This window comes from Aquarana catesbeiana, linkage group LG08 (assembly GCF_042186555.1).
Source record: "Aquarana catesbeiana isolate 2022-GZ linkage group LG08, ASM4218655v1, whole genome shotgun sequence".
Classification (NCBI taxonomy): domain Eukaryota; kingdom Metazoa; phylum Chordata; class Amphibia; order Anura; family Ranidae; genus Aquarana; species Aquarana catesbeiana.
The window spans coordinates 287,934,954-287,948,869 of NC_133331.1; the positions used below are offsets into that span (position 1 = coordinate 287,934,954).

General features: G+C 41.1%; 1 protein-coding gene across 3 annotated transcripts; it reads right to left on the minus strand.

The window, feature by feature from the left end:
- Positions 1-1,669: 1,669 nt before the first annotated feature.
- LOC141106579 (uncharacterized) lies at positions 1,670-11,358 on the minus strand. 3 transcript variants are annotated; one of them, XM_073597469.1, is made up of 6 exons: positions 9,387-11,241; positions 9,047-9,298; positions 8,777-8,938; positions 8,362-8,544; positions 8,161-8,281; positions 1,670-6,106 (listed from the first exon to the last, which is right to left on the minus strand). In XM_073597469.1, exons 3-6 carry the CDS (start codon positions 8,858-8,860, stop codon positions 4,389-4,391), a joined length of 2,106 nt encoding a protein of 701 aa, XP_073453570.1. In that variant the 5' UTR covers positions 8,861-8,938; positions 9,047-9,298; positions 9,387-11,241; the 3' UTR covers positions 1,670-4,388. The 3 variants fall into 3 exon arrangements, with proteins under 3 accessions (XP_073453570.1, XP_073453567.1, XP_073453568.1); XM_073597466.1 differs by lacking the exons at positions 9,047-9,298; positions 9,387-11,241 and adding an exon at positions 11,282-11,358; XM_073597467.1 differs by having other exon boundaries at positions 9,047-11,241.
- Positions 11,359-13,916: the final 2,558 nt, after the last annotated feature.

Below are 13,916 nucleotides of genomic sequence, written 5' to 3' on the forward strand. Positions count from 1 at the left end.
TCGTCTATCTTTTGCTGAAGAGTAAAGTCGGTGCTGTAATGACCACCATCTGGAGACTGGAAAGACCTCAAGGCAAGACATATGTCACCAGCACACCAGGGATCTCCATAAACGGGTCCAATGCTTTATTGAATGAACACATCACAGCAGACGATAGCGACGTTTCAGAGCCACGCAGGGCCCCTTCATGGTGACATGCCTGATGAAGGGGTCCTGGGGGCTCGTTGCTATCTGCTGTGATCATTCAATAAAGCGTTGGACCCCTTTATGGAGTTCCCTGGTGTGCTGGTGACATATCTCATGCCTACTGGCATCACCAGACTCAATCAACCTCAAGATCCAAGGAGCCAGAAGAAAAATTGCTGGTCGAACAGTGCCTACAGAAATTAGCTATTCTGACAGTTGCCGGGTGCCAGCTGTCAGAATACAATAGCCCAAACACAAGAACAAACAGGGTGCTGGATTCAGATTTTGTAAGGGTCATGGAAATTGTCATCGGGCCCACTGGCTCCTGTTCAGCAGCACTCCACAAAAAAATTCGACTACACCCAGGAACAAGGACCCAGAGTTGAGAATCCACATCCATACAATCCAATGAGAGTGCCAAACAAATGTCCAAGAGTCCATGGTAATTTAATGATAAAACTGATTCATAGCAGAAAAAAGACAACACGTTTCCGGGTCCACTACTCCTTCATCAGTGCATAAGAATTTTGACTGTGCTTAAATGGATTTAGGTGAGCAGATAACCAAATAAATCTGGTACTGTGCAGAAATCCTCAGCTGACCACTGAGTACTTGGTTAGGGGCTCTCCCGAAGAGAGACACTCCCCCCCCACCCCCATGGCAGGGGAGGAAGGGCCTCATTAAGTGGTAATATTAGCACAGCGTTGTCCATTTTTTGTTCCTTGTTTGAAGCTGTAAAAACAATGCCAGAACTTTACCCTACTGAACCTCGTTGAAGGATCTGTGAAGGATGTCATCTGACCATTGATCTGAACATCAATCTGATTAAGTTGTACTGGTGCTGCATTGCAAAGTCCCCTGTAAACTAACTTCATTCCAAGACAACTAAATTGCATCTTTATTCTCTTTATGTGTTTGGGGCATATTTTATTATTCGCTAGCAGCATGTCAGGAAATTTTAACTCAATTTCTATAAGTGAACCAGGATGAAGTAAGAGCGTCACTTATTTCCCTCTTCGAGAGAGGTAAGAGTGATGTCATGTGACCTCCCAGAATCCTCCTCACCTCTCCGGTCAGGTCTGTGTTTTATTAATAGAGATAAGAGTGATGTCGTGTGACCTCCCAGAATCCTCCTCACCTCTCCGGTCAGGTCTGTGTTTTATTAATAGAGATAAGAGTGATGTCATGTGACCTCCCAGAATCCTCCTCACCTGTCCGGTCCGGTGTGTTTTTTTTTTAAATAGAGAAGTACAGGAGTAAAAAAAAATGTCTGCTGATGTGCCAGAATTGTACTCAGCTCCTTATTTCCTCTTTTGAACTTAGATAGCAAAAATGGTGTCAGCTCTGCCCAGTTGCCTTTTGTTAAACTACTGATTCCCTCTCATTCTCCTCAACTCATAGGGAGTAATTGTTCTGTAGTCCATAAAAAGAACTAGGAGGACTCCTTGAGATAACATGGGAAGTGTGCTGAGGACACAGGACATCTCTGAATTTCTGACACGATCCAATAGATATAAGAAAATTCTTCCAATGGCAAATTTACCAGACCAAACGGGAACACATAAGAGAAGCACATTAATAGGGTTTACAAGCACTTTAAAGCATAGATTTTTTTATTTATTTTTGCATTTATATACATGGCTGGTGAATGACAGCAAGTCCATTGGAGCATTTGTCCCATGGCCACCATTACAGTTTTTAAATAAAAATAAAAATATAAACATCCAGCAATAAAATCCAACTTTTATTTATTTTTATTTAAATTAAAAAAAAAAAAAACACTTAAAAAGGACTTAAGCAGCACCTGCTTAAGATGTAAGCATTAAAGCTTCTTCCTAAATGCTCTTCATTTAACATTTTCCTATCTATTATATTTCCTATTATTCGTTGAGGTTTGGTGGCCCCTTCCATTCCTTCTCCCAAAGTCTCACTGCCAGAAGGGAATGTCTTTCTCAATATCATTAGTGTATTTTCGTGACAAGAGCAAACAGTCCTAGTCCAGCAGACATTTTTCAGTGCACACATACAGTAATTTTTACTAGTGTTCGACCCAAAAAAAATGTTTTATTTCAAGGTGGAGTTGTCCTTTAAATGTGCAAACAAAAACACAGGAACACCCAACTGGAGCTCTCTTTTCCTATAGCTAAGCAGCTCTTCTTGAAACCGGTCTAAGTTGTACCTTGACAACGGGCCCTTTCCAATTTGTTGATTGGCTGTTGCAGATTGCAGACAAGTAGAACAATAAAAAGATAAATGGAAATACTGCGCCAACTGTGTGCCAACACTACAAATAGACTAATTGTGAAGTGATGAAATAAAACAAAAAATGTGGTGCTAAGTAGTGTCTGCTACTGTACAAAAACCTAACCAGATGATGTCTTTTAAGACGAAATGCGTTGGTTTGCTCTGCTGAAGTTACTGTTTTATTCCAAAGCGCTTTTTTATCTACTTAAATAATCCCTAATTGGAATCCTGTATCTATAAGACTGAAATTCCACCTTTTATAAGAGGATTGAAGACCAGGGTTGGTAACCCCACTACAGCTGTGCAACTAGGGGAGCTCTAAGTCAGAGAACATCCATTTCCTGAAGGTTGGTGAGCAATGGCTAGAGATCTCTACGGATTCTCCTCTGGATACCGCTCCACACTTACTTCCTCCAGGTCAACCACCCCATCCACCGAATTCCGGTACAAGCCTGTTTGACTCACTGCCTCTGGCTTGTGAGTCCATCTGTTCCGGTAATGGTATTCCAGCTTCCTCATTTCAATTTTGCAAGCTCCGATCAATATTGTTCAAGTGTCTACCCCAACATCGTGCATACTGATCGAATTCATCTCACATGTTTATAGAAGACATTGAAGTCGTTCACACGAGCGTTTGACACACGTCCATGTGAACTTAATCTCTCCCTGTCAGGGGTGTCAATTTCTTACCAATTTGGCTTCAGGAACCCTCCTGATTCACGCTGTTTAAAGACTTTTTTGATTCACGTTGTATACAGTGTTGGACTCTTATTGGAAATAACTTTATTTGTTATAATATTAATACCTATTTACACACTTATGCATACACTTTACATGTCTATTAGTGCTATTTTGGGTATAGATGTTTATTAAGTTTTTTTATATTATTTTTTTTGGCACATATATTTTTTTCCATACACAATATTGTATCTACATCTGAATCTTCTGTCGGCCTGGTGGCTACCAGGTTATTTATTTATCTTGGTATCTAGGGATACCCACTAACATACACGTGTTGAACACACTCACCTACTTGCACCTTTATATGTGTATGTTTACAACTACACTTTTTAGCTTATTGCCTATAACAAATATTTTTTACACTTGTTGATTTGGGTGTTTTATTAAACTTTTACTGTGCTGCTGACCCCCAGAGCTACATTCTGGTTAGGTTTTTGTACAGTAACAGACACTACTTAGCGCCACATTTTTTGTTTTATTTCATCACTTCACAATTAGACAAGTAGAACAGCCAGTTACAAAATACATTTCCAAATGTTGTAACAGCGGAAATGGATTTCAGAGGAGAAATTTGAAACTAAGCTTAATAACCTTGAGTTAACTTGAGAATGTCTTTATTTTAGCAGAGCCAAAGCGTGTGGGCCCCAAATGCCTAAAGGGCCCCTAAACTTATAGAAAGAGTTGCCATCAATGGCATTTTGATAACAGTGGAATGACTTAATATCTCCTATGTAGGTCTAGGTACTAGTCAAAGAAACGTCCTTAAAGGATGAGTCTACCTGACTAGAGTTGGGAATTATGGGGGATCCTACAGTTGGAGTGGCATATAAGCAGCAATAGGGACTCACTGAGCCCACCAGGTTCTGTCCATAACCTAAAAATCACTTCTGGCATGACTGACCCTTTGGGTTCTACTTATAAAAATGTGTTGGGCGAATGTCACAAGCATTTGACCAGCTCCTACGAGTCTTGACCTTATTTTTTGCTATGTTGATTTCAATATGATTGTCATCTCCATCCAATGACCATAATGCATGATTTTTCCCTGTAGTATCTCAATCAGGAAAAATACCACATTAGGCCACTAGATGGAGCTGACGATCCTAGGAAATAACTGCATTAAGCAAAATATGGTCATGGTTCGTGAGGGTTGGTTGAGTGCTTGTGGCATTTGTCCAACAACTTTTTTTTTTTAAATACACCCCTTACAGCTTCTGTTATTTCACATTATTCAAGATATTTGGCTTTACATCCAAATCTGCTTTGTCGGTATGTTCAGTTCCTTCAGCCATACGGCCAGAGAAAGGTTTCTCCTCCTTGTGTGTTTTTTGGTGCCGAAGTAGTTGCAGCTTCTTTTCGAATCTCTCCCCACACTCTGAACATGTACATGGCTTCTCACCCACATTACTGCGTTCCTGTATCACGAAACCTAATTTACGAATGAAGCTTTTGCGCCATTCTGAGGTGGTACTTGGCCTTTCGCTTTTGTGAATCCGCTGGTGTATGGTCAAGCCTAATTTATTGTGAAAATACTTACCACACAGTGGGCATGAACATGGCCTCCTCTTCTTGCTGTGGCCCTCCATGTGTCTTAAAAGATAGGCTCTACTCATGAAGTACTTCCCACATTCTTGACAATAGTGGAGATTCATCCTGGTATGAAGTCTCTGGTGATTAACCAGATTGATTCTCTTGATGAAGCACCTTCCACATTCAGTGCACTGATATGGCTTGTCAATGGCAGGGTGCTGTTCGCACTTGTTGGTGAACCCCTCACCTCCCTCCGAACGAGCAAACTCTGTGGTTTCCATGTCACCTTCATGCTTCTTCTGATGTCGTCGAAGATTGGAGTTGCTGACAAACTGCTTGCCACATTTAGCACAAGAGAAGGGATTCTTGGTCGCGTGGATTTTCTGGTGATTGGAGAGGTTTGTTGCTTTGCTAAAATGTTTTCCACATTCGTCACAAGAGTATGGTTTGTCCTCAGTGTGAATCTTCTGATGCTCCTCAAGGTTCGTCAGGCTGAGGAAACCTTTGCCGCAGTCATGGCAAGTGTACCGCTCGGTTGTGGCATGAATTTTCCTGTGCCTACCAAGACCCGATTTATGCTTAAAATGCTTTCCACACTCGTTACACGAAAGTGGCCGATCTTTCAAATGGATCTGTTTCGACTTCTTAGGTTTCTCTGAAAAGTCGGATGGGCAGTGTGTCCCGTCAACATAAAGTTCAATTTCAGCAGGGACCTCTTCCTCGCCTGACATGGGTTCTTCCTTAATCTGGACAGAGTTATATTGTACAGGTGCTAAAGATGTGTATGTGCTAGGATATGGGGGAAATTCTTGACATGGATTGGTTTCCTGTTTAATAGGGGTAGATGTGTGCAGATAACACTCTTCAGAAGTGGAAGAGCCAGCATATGGAAGATTATCTTCCTCTTTGCATATGTAGGGATCGTCTTTAATGCGAACTGTTGTATACTCCATAGAGTCTACGTGGGAGGAAATAACAGATTGCATATGGTGTTCTTCTTCACGCAAGAGAGGTAATTCCTTATTATCTCCTGCTGAACCTTGCATACCCCCTGAAGAACTATACAATTTAAGGGCAGGCCGATACCCTAGTTTATGCAATAGTGCCCTTGCCTTTGCATCAGTAAGGGCATACGTGTGGTCCACAAGCGGGGAATACAACTTACCCATGCAAAAGGCGGAGTTCTTAATATTTCTAGATATACCATCCATAGAATTTGTGTCCATGTGCTTTTCAAAGTGTGGGAAATGTCCTCCTTCATACATAGTTGACATTTTGGCAAGGTCTACAATTTGGTCATCTACTAAAGTGTAGTTTGTAGTAGTTATAACAAGATCGTAATCTTCTTCCATACCATATTGTGATGAACTAGGGGACTGGCATGGGCTGCCTGGACTTCTAGGATCTGTTAAAAAAATATCAGGTAAAGAACAGATTTAAGCTTCACCTTTTTATTTTATTTTACAAAATAAAAAACACTTCAACATAAAAGCAAACCCTCACCCCTTCCCAGTGAAGCTGAGCTTAGAAAAAGAATGCTCTCTACCAGATGTACAGTATCTCACAAACGTGAGTACACCCCTCACATTTTTGTAAATATTTTACTATATCTTTTCATGTGACAACACAAAGAATTTACACTTTGCCACAATGTAAAGTAATGAGTATACAGCTTGTATAACAGTGTAAATTTACTGTCCCCTCAAAATAACTCAACACACAGCCACTCATTTCTAAACCACTAGCAACAAAAGTGAGTACACCCCTAAGTGAAAATGTCCAAATTGGGCCCAAAGTGTCAATATTTTTTTGTGGTTGGCTACCATTATTTTCCATCACTGCCTTAACCCTCTTCTTGGGCATGGAGGTCACCAGAGCTTCACAGGTTGCCACTGGAGTCCTCTTCCACTCCTCCATGAAGACATCACGGAGCTGGTGGATGTTAGAGACTTTGTGCTCCTCCACCTTCCATTTGAAGATGCCCCACAGATGCTCAATAGGGTTTAGGTCTGGAGACATGCTTGGCCAGTCCATCACCTTTACCCTCAGCTTCTTTAGCAAGGCAGTGGTCGTCTTGGAGGTGTGTGTGGGATCGACATCATGTTGGAATACTGCCCTGCGGCCCAGTCTCCGAAGGGAGGGGATCATGCTCTGCTTCAGTATGTCACAGTACATGTTGGCATTCATGGTTCCCTAATGAACTGTAGCTCCACACTGCCGGCAGCACTCATGCAATCCTAGACCATAACACTCCCACCACCATGATTGAGTGTAGGCAAGACACACTTGTCTTTGTACTCCGAACCTGGTTGCTGCCACACACTCTTGACACCATCTGAACCAAATAAGTTTATTTTGGTCTCATCAGACCACAGGACATGATTCCAGAAGAGGCTTCCTTCTGTGATGACAGCCATGTAGACCTATTTGATGCAGTGTGCAGCGTATGGTCTGAGCATGGACAGACTGATCCTCCACCCTTCAACCTCTGCAGCAATGCTGTCAGCACTCATACATCTATTTCCCAAAGACAACCTCTGGATATGACGCTGAGCATGTGCACTCAACTTCTTTGGTCAACCATGGTGAGGTCTGATCTGAGTAGAACCTGTACTGTTATACTGCTGTATGGTCTTGGCCACCATGCTGCAGCTCAGTTTCAGGGTCTTGGCAATCTTCTTATAGCCTAGGCCATCTTTATGTAGAGCAACAATTATTTTTTTCAAATGCTCAGAGAGTTCTTTGCCATGAGGTGCCATGTTGAACTTCCAGTGATCAGTATGAGAGAATGAGAGCGATAACACCAAATTTAACACACCTGCTCCCCATTCACACCTGAAACCTTGTAAAACTAATGAGTCACATGACACCGGGGAGCAACAATGAATAATTGGGCCCAATTTGGACATTTTCACTTAGGAGTGTATTCACTTTTGTTGCCAGCGGTTTAGACATTAATGACTGTGTGTTGAGTTATTTTGAAGGGACAGCACTATACACTCACTACTTTACATTGTAGCAAAGTGTCATTTCTTCAGTGTTGTCACATGAAAAGATAGAATAAAATATTTACAAAAAAATGTAAGGGGTGTACTCACTTTTGTGAGATACTGTATGATGCCTGTCGGTGATGCCTTAGCATTTACCAACTACTACTAATTACCAATAGACAGTACAATTTTAAAATTCATGTTTGTATCTTGGGGTACTCCTGTCTGATAACAGCCTCTAAAAGACCACATCTGCCAAACCCTATTACAGATGTACTTTATAACATAACTCCTAGCATCACTAAGCTCGGACATTTCTGTAATCCAGGTTCTTGTGTGGTACACTGGTGACTTGGAGGCTCGTCCGGGATGAGGTCAGATAAGACCGTGGCTGTGTGGGGAAGCCATACAACCTTAGTGGGGCAGGCGCTGTTTATCATTTAGTCAAAGTTTTTAAAAACACCCTTACCTGGTGATGAGAAGGGCTGTTGATTCTCCGTCATATGGTGATACAGATGGTTGTGTCTACTTAAATATTCCCACTCCTCCAAGGAGAAGTAAACAGTGACATCCTGACACCTTATAGGAACCTGACACACACAATGATATAATCAGCATCCAGACACTTTCTGTTACTGGATAATGTCCTATAATTCCTGGCACAGCTCACCTCTCCTGTCAGCAGCTCAGTGATCTTGTTGGTGACTTCTAGAATTTTGTTGTAGTTGTTTTTCTCAGATGTACTTAAGTAAGATGGGGACTCCATGTTGAGACTTTTGCTGCATCCTTGTAACACATGGGAATGGCTGCTAACTTTTAATTGATCCCCAGATTTCTTCATAATGATATAATCCTAGAAATTGAGAAATGCATATCAATAATACAGATCCCCCATCTCTTCAGTCATGTCACATGACCTTTCGAGAATCCTCCTAGCCTCTCCATTCAAGTCTGTGCATTATTAATAGAGATAAGAGTGATGTCATGTGACCCTCCCAGACTCCTCCTCACCTCTCCAGTCAGCTACTTGTTTTATTTGTGGGGATAAAATTAATATCACGTGACCCACCCTGAATCCTCCTCACCTCTTCAAATAGCAGATGGAGAATTTTCAGAGTTAGCTTTATTATTCTTTCAGTGATCCTATTTTTGCCATTATCCATGCTCATGGAGTTATAGACATATATATCAATAAGATTTTTTCCTCTATAATCTGTTTTCACTCAAAGGTTACTTTAGAGCTCCATCTAGAAACCAAGAGAAGAATTATATCATAAGAAAGGCCAACAGTCCACTTTTTGTGAAGAAACAAATATCAAACAATAATTTAAGCATTATACCAAAATATTTCTTACAGTGTTTTGACATCCTTTAGTGATGACACTAAATATATCACATTATCTTCTCTGTATGTTTTATACATGAACAGTTTTTTTTTTTTATTTCAGCTGTTGGTTGCACCATTTGCTTGGTTCCCAAAGTCCAAATTTTGCAAGCATTCCTAGATGAGATTCCATACAAAAGAGGTCATGCTCCAGAGGTACTAAAACTCCACCAAGGACTGCCAAACTCCACCCACAAGATTGTTTCTCCATTAAGTTTGCCCCCTAAGAGCACACAAAGTTAGAGAACATCAAGGTTTGTCAGGAACTCCCACATAACTTTCCTCAGTTGAGTTAGGCTTAGCATATATACCTTGTGCATCTTTGGGTTCTTCCCAACGGACCTGAGATCATCTATGGATCTTGGAGCTTCAGTGAACACCACATGGAAGGAAAGTAGAATTCAACTGCTGAAAAAAGATTATCCTCCTAGAAGTGATCTTTCAGTTTCTTGTAGGTACTTGAAAGTGCCCAGGTCAGCCCACCTCATTAAGCAGTAATTAAAGGCCCCAAACCCATTGTTAAAAAAATGTTAGTACGTAAGACATTTTTCTCAGCAGCCAATAAGATTCAAACCTACCTTAAAAGTCTAAATGTAAATGGTGATACACCAGGACACGAAATAAAATTAAACTAACTACAGTATACGGGAAGTACAATTCCCATGACCCTGTGAAGTGCAATCTGGATTCTTGGTGCAGTGGCATTCTACTCAGTTCAGTTACACCTAGTATACCTTGCTTATCTTTGGGTTCCTCTCAAAGGACCTGAACTGTAGGATCGTTTATGGATCTTGGAGCCTCAATGAACACCACATGGAAGGAAACAAAAATTAATCTTCTGAAAACATTATCCTCCTAGAAGTGATCTTCCAGTTTCTTGTAGGTACTTGAAAGTTCCCGAGTCTGAAAATCTGATGGAGCAATTATAAAAGGCCCCAAACCCATTGTTAAAAAAATGTCAGTACTAAGACATTTTTCCCAGCAGCCAATAAGATTCAAACCTACCTTAAAAGTCTAAATGTGATTGGTGATACACCAGGACAAGAAACAAAATTCAACTATACAGGTAGTACACTCCCCATGACCCTGTGAGGTGCTCTCTGGATTCTTGGTGCAGTGGCATTTTCCTCAAATGAGTTATACCTAGTAAACCTTGTTTTTCTTTGGGTTCCTGGCAAAGAACCTGCGCTGTAGGATCATCTATGGATCTTGGAGCTTCAGTGAACACCACGTGGAAGCAAAGTAGAATTCAACTGCTGATCTTCCGATTTCTTGTGCGTACTTGAAAGTTCCCGGGTCTGCCCACCTAATGGAGCAATTGTGAAAGGCCCTAAACCCAATGTTAAAAAAATGCCAGTACTAAGAAGTTTTTTCCAGCAGCCAATAAGATTCAGACCTGCCTTTAAAAGTCTAAATGTGATTGATGATACACCAGGACAAGTAACAAAATTCAACTATGCAGGAAGTACACTCCACATGACCCTGTGAGGTGCTCTATGGATTCTTGGTACAGTGGCATTCTCGATTGAGTTATACCTAGTAAACCTTGTTTATCTTTGGGTTCCTCTGAATGGACCTGACCTTTAGGATCATCTATGGATCCTGGAGCCCTATTGAACACCACATGGAGGGAAAGTAGAATTTAACCACTTAAATAATTATACTCCTCGCACTGATATTTCAGTTTCTTGTAGGTACTGGTAATCTCCTGGTTCTGCCCACCTTCTGGAGCACTTATTAAATGCCCACAGCCTGATGGTAAAATTAAGTCAGTACTAAGAAAATTCTCCCAGCAGCCAAAAAGTTTCAAACCTGCCTTGAAAGTCTGAAAGGGAATGATGGAACACCAGAACGGGAAAGAGGAAATTCCACCATGCATGAAGTATAGTTCTCACGACCCTGTGAGGATTCTTGCTGTTGTGGAACACAACAAAGATCTCAGATTAGGGTAGACTTAGTAAACTTCATGTCTTTGGCCCAGTAAATTTTCTGTATAGAAGCTAAGTTAGTGCTTTCATTGGTTTTCTGGAATAGCTCTTTAAAATACAAACATTTAAAAAATAGGCATTGAGAAACCTTGTGTGCAATGGTTATGTGCAAAGGATCAGCAGCAAAGTTACTATGCATATACATTATGTAAAGGAAATAGTGTATGTATTAAAATAATACCAGGCCTATAGCAGCTCCATCTGCAGTCATAGCTCACCTTTCTATCCAGCTGCATGTGAATGAACTGGAAGTTGATGGAAGTTTAGCAAGTGAACTCTTCCTGGCTTTGCGTTCCATCAGTCTTGTTGTGCGTTCCCCTGCAGGATGAGCTCTTCTACTGCTGGAGGACAACAAAATGGAATCGGTGCCACCTAGCTTTCATACCAGGCATTGCTTGTACGTTTTCCGTAGTCCTTTTAGAATTTTTACTTGTTCATATATACAGTGCCTTGGAAAAATATTCATATCCCTTAAAATTTTCCACATTTTGTCACGTTACAACCAAAATCTTAAATGTATTTTATTGGGATTTTATGTGATAGACCAACACAAAGTGGCACATAATTGTGGAGTGAAAGGAAAATGATAAATGGTTTTCAACATCTTTTACAAATAAATATGTGAAAAGTGTGGCGTACATTTGTATTCAGCCCCCCTTTACTCTGATACCCCTAACTAAAATCTAGTGGAACCAATTGCCTTCAGAAGTCGCCTAATTAGTAAATAGAGTCCACCTGTGTGTAATTTAATCTCAGTACAAATACAGCTGTTCTGTGAAGCCCTCAGAGGTTTGTTATAGAACCTTAGTGAACAAACAGCATCATGAAGGCCAAGGAACACACCAGACAGGTTAGTGATAAAGTTGTGGAGAAGTTTAAAGCAGGCTTAGGTTATAAAAAAATATCCCAAGCTTTGAACATCTCACGGAGCTCTGTTCAATCTATTATCCAAAAATGGAAAGAGTATGGCACAACTGCAAACCTACCAAGACATGGCCGTCCACCTAAACTGACAGGCCAGGCAAGGAGAGCAATAATTAGAGAAGCAGTCAAGAGGTCCATGGTAACTCTGGAGGAGCTACAGAGATCCACAGCTCAGGTGGGAGAATCTGTCCACAGGACAACTATTAGTCGTGCAATCCACAAATTTGGTCTTTATGGAAGAGTGACAAGAAAGCCATTGTCGAAAGTAAGCCATAAGAAGTCCCATTTGCATTTTGTGAGAAGCGATGTGGGGGACACAGCAAACATGTGGAAGAAGGTGCTCTGGTCAGATGGGAGCAAAATTCAACTTTTTGGCATAAAAGCAAAATGCTACGTGTGGCAGAAAACTAACATTGCACATCACCCTGAACACACCATCCCCACCATAAAACATGGTGGTGGAAGCATCATGCTGTGGGGATACTTTTTTTCAGCAAGAACAGGGAAGCTGGTCAGAGTTGATGAGAAGATGAATGGAGCCCAATACAGGGCAATCTTAGAAGAAAACCTGGTCAAGTCTGCAAAAGACTTGAGACTGGGGCGGAGGTTCACCTTCCAGCAGGACAACGACCCTAAACATACAGCCAGAGCTACAATGGAATGGTTTAGATCAAAGCATATTCATGTGTTAGAATGGCCCAGTCAAAGTCCAGACCTAAATCCAGTTGAGAATCTGTGGCAAGACTTGAAAATTGCCGTTCACAGACGCTCTCCATCCAATCTGACAGAGCTCGATCTATTTTGAAAAGAAGAATGGGCAAAAATGTCCCTCTCTAGATGTGCAAAGCTGGTAGAGACATCTCCAAAAAGACTTGCAGCTGTAATTGCAGGGAAAGGCGGTTCTACAAAGTATTGACTCAGGGGGGCGCCATACAAATGCACCCCACACTTTTCACAGACTTATTTGTAAAAAAAAAAAAATTTATCATTTTCCTTCAACTTCACAATTATGTGCCACTTTGTGTTGGTCTATCACATAAAAGCCCAATAAAATACATTTACATTTTTGGTTGTAACATGACAACATGTGGAAAATTTCAAGGGGTATAAATACATTTTCAAGGCACTGTATGTGAAAGTTTGAATTACTGAGGATTAACCACTCACTTATAAATAAGCCTCCAAGACTTGGGTTCTCAAATGGGCATTAATTCGATTTTTGGGGAAGGTGCTATTGTGAAAGAGACAAAGGAGGGGTGTAAGGATGTGAAATAAGGATGTGGATATGCTCTTCAGCTGAGAGAGGCTTGTTATAAGTAGATGGATACTGGGTATTATGAGGTACAGATGTGGAGATGTTCTTTAGCTGAGAGAGGCTTTTTTAGAATATAGGTTGATGGAGGCTGGGTATCGTGTATGGATGTGGAGAACTTAGGAGGCATGTTGCTCAGGTGAAAGATGGGTTTTCTCAAAGTAAACACGCAGGTGCCCAAATGGAACCAAACAGGATCCAAAAGTATATTGTAGGAACCAAGGGAGCTTGCTCACCCCAGGGAGCCTCAAAGAATTCACAATTCTATTATGATCAGGTTTCAATACTTCCTGGTAGTGTTAAGCACCAGCCCATTGTCCCCACTATATTACTATCTCAATGGTCTTTAGCGCCAAGAGGAACATGCCAGAGGCAGGAGGGGTGCAAGTTACTAGTACCAAAAGTGTTGAAACTTGCTCATTAAAGCACCTCAGGATTTAAAACACCTGGGGTGCTGAAGAAGGCATGTAAAGTATGTGCAAGCTCGTTCTGGACAATTCAGTACAATTTGAGGCCTGACATGTTTATTTTAAGGACCCCCCCCCTCTCCCAGCAACAGAGTACCTCACTAAGCCTAGATCTTCACAACCATGCATCATACACTCCTTATACGCATA